Genomic DNA, 6,443 nt, shown 5'->3' with positions numbered 1-6,443 from the left:
TCCCAGCCTGTCCCAGCACATGGAAGGGACCCTGGGATCACACCCCCGTGTCCCAGCACATGGAAGGGACCCTGGGATCACACACACTCTGTCCCAGCACATGGAAGGATTCCTGGGATCACACACCCCCTGTCCCAGCACATGGAAGGATTCCTGGGATCCCAGCCTGTCCCAGCACATGAAAGGATTCCTGGGATCACAGATTCCTGGGATCACAGACCCCTGTCCCAGCACATGGAAGGATTCCTGGGATCACACCCCCCCTGTCCCAGCACATGGAAGGATTCCTGGGATCACCGCATGTCCCAGCACATGGAAGGAACCTTGGGATCACACACCCCATGTCCCAGCACATGGAAGGGACCCTGGGATCACAAACCCCCTGTCCCAGCACATGGAAAGATTCCTGGGATCACTGCATGTCCCAGCACATGGAAGGATTCCTGGGGTCACAGATTCCTGGGATCACAAACCCCCTGTCCCAGTACATGGAAGGATTCCTGGGATCACAGATTCCTGGGATCACAGACCCCTGTCCCAGCACATGGAAGGATTCCTGGGATCACCCACCCCCCGTCCCAGCCCACAGCCCCCCTCACCCTGACGATGTAGACCCGGACCAGCACGTTGATGGGGTCGTTGCTGGGGATCCCCTGGAACATCCCGAGGGTGGGGTCGTGTCCAGTCTCCCTGCTGACGTCCTCGGGCAGCGGCACCTTGTAGACGCACAGGGAGCCCTGGAGCGAGGGAGGGCCCGGCCCTCGGTGAGTGGGGGGCACAGAGCCACCCCAGCACGGGGGTCCCGGCCAGCACCCCCCGCCCCTGGGCACTCCCGGGCCCAGCACTCGCCTTGAACCTGCCCACAATCCGCTCCTCCTCCGTGGCCGTGTCGTCGTTGTCCCCGATCTTGCCCCGGAGCAGGTTGAAGGTGTGCAGCCAGTCCTCGAAGTTGTCGAACTCCGACTCCAGCTCTTTGTTGAAGACCTGGGACGGGGAGGGAGTTAAGAAGAGGGGGAAATTGGGTTAAAAAAAAACAAACAAACACACACAAATGGTGAGGAAAAAATGCGGTGACAGGGGACAGGAGGAGAGGGAACGGCCTCCGGCTATGCCGGGGGAGGCTCAGGTTGGACATCAGGAGGAATTTCCTGCTGGAAAGGGTGGTCAGGCACTGGCAGGGGCTGCCCAGGGAGGTTTGGAGTGCGCAGCCCTGGAGGTGTCCCAGGAAGGCCTCAGTGTTCTGGGCTGGGGGACAAGGTGGGGATGGGGCCCAGGGTGGATCCCTGGGCTGGGAGGGCTTTTCCAACCTCAGTGATCCTGGGATTCTGTGATCCTAGTGCCCAGTTCTCACAGGCTACATGAATCCTAAATAAATCCTTGGGATCACTGAACCAGAGCCCACCCTTGCCCCGAATCCAGGCTGGAAAACTCTCCCCTCCAGCCGGGGCACATCCGAGCTGCCCCCAGGGATGAGCCTTCCCGGGAACCCCCTTTTCTGTCAACCCTGTGACCTCCGACTGCCCCAAACGCTGCAGAGCAGCTGGCAGTCCTCATCCCAGGATACATCCCCCGGTGGGACGTCCCAAGGCACTTCCTTGGAAGCAGCAGAGGCTTCCCTGCACCCTCTTCCCCAAACACACCTTCAGCTCGTCAACCTTCTGCTTGTTCTTCTCTGGGAGCTCGGGGGCCGCCTGCTGCTGCTTCTTCTTCTTGTCCTCCTTGGGTGCCTTGGCCTTGTCCTTGTGCCTGGCCTGGGCCTTGGAGCCTTTGGTGGGAGAAGAATCCCCAGGGTTGGTGTGTGAGCGCCAGGGGAGCGCCGGGAGACGGGGACGAGGGTGAGGAGGGTGGGGAAGACAGGGAGGGGATAAACAGGAGGAGCAGGAAAGCTGGTGGTTGCTGCTGCCTGCACCTCCCAGCCCAGCCTGGCCTGCCTGTCCTGGGCTCTGGCTAGGCCACAGCACCTCTGGAGATCCCTGGGAAGGGAAATTCCAGCAGCAGTGATCCCTTGGAGGGCTACAAAGCACTGACAGAATGGTGAGGAGACAACTCTGCCCACAGCACCTCCTTGCCTTCCTTTATTCCTGCTGGATGAAGCCTTGGGAATAAAACCCTGGCCTGGGAATGGCTGAGGGGACGGTGCCTGATGCTCAGCACCAGGAGGGTGATTGAGCCCATGACCAGCTGCAGCCTCAGGTCATGAAAGTCTCTCTCAGAGCAACCACCAGCCACGGGCAGCCGGGAACAAGCTGCTGGGAAAGGGGAGTTCAAAGGAAGATTCTTCCAACCTCCAACAATCCCCGTCCATACTCTGCCAGCTTCCACAGGGGCTGGGAAACACCGGGGGATACAGACAGATGGCAATGACCTCGCGTGGAAGAGGGAAGGAGGGAGAAGAAGAAGAGGGAAGAAAGAACAGGAGAGCCAAGGGAAATGGATCCTTCTCAGGAGACGGAAAGAAAACCACGGGGTACATGGGACACCCCCGGCTGGGAGAGCAAACCCAGGAAGAACCTGCCCAGAGTTGTCTCCGGGCTCGGCAAGACCCAACCTCATCTTTGGATGAGCAGAGCTCCTGAGAGAGCAGAAGTTATCTTTGGAAGCCTGAAAATGAGCAGATAAAGGGAGATTCTTCCTGTCCCCACCTCAGATTTCCACTTCTAACTGGGAAAGTTTGAAGGGCTCGGAGAAGATAAAATAAAGACAAAAAACTGTGTCCTGGTTGGTCAAGTCCAGGCTGGATGGGGGTCTGAGCAACCTGGGCTAGGGGAAAGTGTCCCTGCCCATGGCAGGGGGTTGGAATGAAATGATCCTGAAGGTCCCTTCCAACCCAAACCGTTCCATGATTCCATGAACAGTTGAGATAAAACAATGCCCCCAGCAAAGGGGGTGACATGGCACTGCCAGTCTGGGACTGCGCCGGTAAATTTGGGACATGGTCCCCCCATGATTTATTAGCTGAGATTTCGCTGCAGTTTGACCTGAGCTGGGTTGGTCCAGAATATCCTGGTGGGATCTCCGGGTGGGAATGTGGGCAGAAGATGCCCACGGCTTTAGCCTGAGGAAGTACCATTTAGAGAAAGCAGATTATAATAATTCACTGGCACAGCCCTTCAACTGCCCTGGCATCCACACTGTGTGCCAGATGAAGCTGGGATGTGAAAATCAGCCTTCCTAAAGCAACCAGGCTCAGGGTTTGCCTCAGCTGAAGGACGTGACAACAACCCACTGCCACCAGGACATGGGATGTGTGGAGGGGATGGCTGGAAGTCCCCAGGGAAACCCCTCCAAGCCCCACTGGTGAGGCTGGAAAGGACATAAAGCCACCCTTGGCCAAGCTGTCCAGCTTCCCAGGATTCTTGGCCCGCAGAATCTTTGGTGCAAAATTAATGTCGCCCAACTTCAGAGATGTGCAACGGCCCGACTGAGCCCCAGAGCCCCGAATTCCCTCAGGGAAAAACGCCTCCAGGGCACAGTCCATCTTATCCTGACACGGTTGGGATGGATTAGGTGAGAGAACCTGCCCTGGAAGTGTCTGTTTTCCCTCCCTGCAGGTGAAAGCACTTCCAAAAGCTGACCCCTCCTGGGGAAACACGACATCCTGTGAGCCCCTGGAGTGGCCATGGAGCTGGGCAGGATCCACAGGGATCCTGAGAACAATCCTGGTCCCCCATTCCCTCCCTCACACCCTGCTCACCCTCTCCAAGCTCCAGCTCTTCCTTCTCCTCCGCTTCTGCCGCGGCCGCTTCCTGCTGCCGGAGTTGCTGAGGGAGAAACGAAACCGTTGGATATCAGGAATGATTTCCTCGTGGAAAAGCTGCCCAGGGGGCAGGGGTGGAGACCCCACCCCTGAAGGGGCTCAAAAAGCCCGTGGGTGTGGCACTTGGGGCAGTTGGACTTGATCTGGGAGGGCTTTTCCAGCCTGAATGACTCTGGGACAGGCAGGGCTGGCAAGGGATGCGGCACATCCATGAAGCTTTGGGAGGAGCTGGAAATGGGTGGGAGCTCCCTTATCCCAGGGAATAATGTTTTCCTGCCCCCCACCAGCCACACCCTTGCCCTGCCCCAACCCACCTCCTTCATGGTCTCGATGGAAGCAAAATACTTGGACCACCAGTCCAACATGCTCTCGTCGGGCTCTTCCTCCTCTGCCTCCTCCCCTCCTCCTCCTCCTCCTCCTCCTTTCTTCTTCTTCTTCTTCTTCTCCTTCTCCTCCTCGCTCTGAAGGCCCAAGGGAAGCAAAGACAGAAGGGGAGGGATGGCAGGGAGGAGGGAAATGTCTCCTGAGGTGCCGGTGTGGTGGGTGAAGTTCCAGAGAAGGCACAACCCCTCTGGGCTGGGGGGGCCTCGTTACCTCCCCCCTCGTACAGACACCGAGGCACAGAGATGATCCGGGCTCAAACAGCCTCGGAGCCACGGAATCATGGAATGCTTGGGGCTGGGAGGGGCGTTAAAGCTCATCTCATCCCACCAGGGACCACCTGCCACTCTCCCAGGTTGCTCCAAGCCTGGCCTGGGACACTCCCAGGGATGCAGAAACCCTGAGACCAGCCCCACCCCCAGATTCCCGTCATCCCTTCCATCCATGCATTCCTGTGACAGTTTTAGTCTAGGCCTTCCTTGGTGAACAATTGGTAACCAAGGAAGTGGGCATGTTCCCAGCATTCCATACGATTTTTACACAAGCCAGACTATAAATAAGAAGGAGAGAGAAGCCTCTGCCCTCTTCTATTCTGGTGGATCTGAAGGCACAGGTTCTCTGCTGTCAGTCCTGCTCGTGTGGGGGAGTGAGGTCTAGTGAGGCCTAGCGAGGCCTAGTGAGGCCTAATGAGGTCTAGTGAGACCCAGTGAGGCCTAGCGAGGCCTAGTGAGGCCTAGTGAGGCCTAATGAGGCCTTGTAGGCCTCGGGAGGCGGAGGGTGCTGGTGGTTGTTTGGCACAAATCTGCTCTCTCAAGGAGAGTAGTAATATTTTCTTTTGCTAGTTTTTATTGATTGTGTGTACCCGCTTTGGGGTTTGGGGTTTTTTTGCGGTTTTGTCCCTTTTCCCTTTTCCCTTCCCCTTTTCAGGGGGTTATTTGCGGTTCTTTTTTTATATGTACATAGTATTTTAACTGTATATAACTGTGATATATGTAAATATATCCACACCCACGAGGAGACAACACCCCTGTGTCCCTGCCTCGGGCCCTGCCTGTCCTGGGGGTGCAGTGGATGGTCCATAGGAAGCGGAGCAGAAGGGCTGGATGGGGAGCAGAGGGATGGGAGAGGGGATGCAGGGAAAGTCCATCACTTACCACATCCACCTTCACCACTGCGTCGGAATTCTGCCGTCCGGGGCGGGAGGGAGCAGGGAGAGGGAGAGCAGGTCAGAAACAAACCCTCAGCTGGGCACAGGTCGTGGAATCCCGGATCGGTTTGGGCAGGAAGGGACCTTAAATGTCATTTAATTCCAACCCCCCTGCCATGGGCAGGGACACCTCCCACTAGCCCAGGTTGCTCCAAGCCCCTCCAACCATGCCTTGGACACTTCCAGGGATCCAGGGGCAGCCCCAGCTTCTCTGGGAATTCCAGACCAGACCTTCCCCATCCTCCCAGCCAGGAATCCCTTCCCAATCTCCCATCTCTCCCTGCCCTCTGGCAGTGGGAAGCCATTCCCTGTGTCCTGTGCCTGCATCCCTCGTCCCCAGTCCCTCTCCAGCTCTCCTGGAGTCCCTTTAGGCTCTGCAAGGGGCTCCAAGGTCTCCCTGGATCCTTCTCTTTTCCAGCTGAGCACCCCCAGCTCTCCCAGCCTGGCTCCAGAGCAGAGGGGCTCCAGCCCTGGGAGCAGCTCCAGGAATCTCTGGTTTCATGGAGCAGAAGGGTGTGAGAAGGAGCTGAAACTCCTGCTCTGGCCAGAAAACGGGCCCCGGCACTTCCAGTGTGTGTGACAGACCCCGATCCCTTTGGGACACCTTGGCTGCCCATCCACACAGTGTGGGATCCCTCAGAGAACAGGAATTCCATGGAGGGAGGGACACTCACAGCTTCCAGCTTCACCACCGTCTCCATCTTCCTGATGGGAACCTCGGGCTCCACGCTGACCACGACCTCCCCTGCGGGGACAGAGCGGCGCGTCCCGCCCGTCACGGCCGGGAGCCCCCGGGATCCAGCCCAGGGATTGGGATGGAGAGGGTGAGGAGAGGGAACAGGGACAGGGATGGGGACAGGGACAGGGATGGGGACAGGGACAGGGTGTGGACAGGGAGTAGGGACAGGGATGGGGACAGGACATGGAGAGGGAACAGGGACAGGGATAGGGATGGGGACAAGGACAGGGACAGGGTGTGGAGAGGGAGCAAGGACAGGGACAGGGATGGGGACAGGGACAGGGAAGGGGACAGGGCATAGAAGGGAGCAGGGACAGGGACAGGGACAGGGATGGGGACAGGGACAGGGACAGGGTGTG

At 58.2% G+C, this 6,443-nt stretch overlaps 1 protein-coding gene across 1 annotated transcript; it reads right to left on the bottom strand.

Annotated features, from left to right (window-relative positions):
• Nucleotides 1–599: 599 nt before the first annotated feature.
• LOC113940952 (otoferlin-like) lies at nucleotides 600–6,109 on the bottom strand (the record flags this gene model as incomplete). The annotated part of the gene is made up of 7 exons (XM_027632103.1): nucleotides 6,020–6,109; nucleotides 5,293–5,322; nucleotides 4,072–4,218; nucleotides 3,695–3,761; nucleotides 1,641–1,765; nucleotides 850–984; nucleotides 600–737 (listed from the first exon to the last, which is right to left on the bottom strand). Coding segments are annotated over exons 1-7 (669 nt in total), but the record flags the coding sequence as incomplete, so codon positions are not given.
• Nucleotides 6,110–6,443: the final 334 nt, after the last annotated feature.

Source organism: Corapipo altera, unplaced genomic scaffold (assembly GCF_003945725.1).
Source record: "Corapipo altera isolate COAL_440 unplaced genomic scaffold, ASM394572v1 55928, whole genome shotgun sequence".
Taxonomy (NCBI): domain Eukaryota; kingdom Metazoa; phylum Chordata; class Aves; order Passeriformes; family Pipridae; genus Corapipo; species Corapipo altera.
The sequence above is the reverse complement of the archived record's forward strand: the minus strand, read 5'-3'. Positions and strand labels throughout refer to the sequence as shown.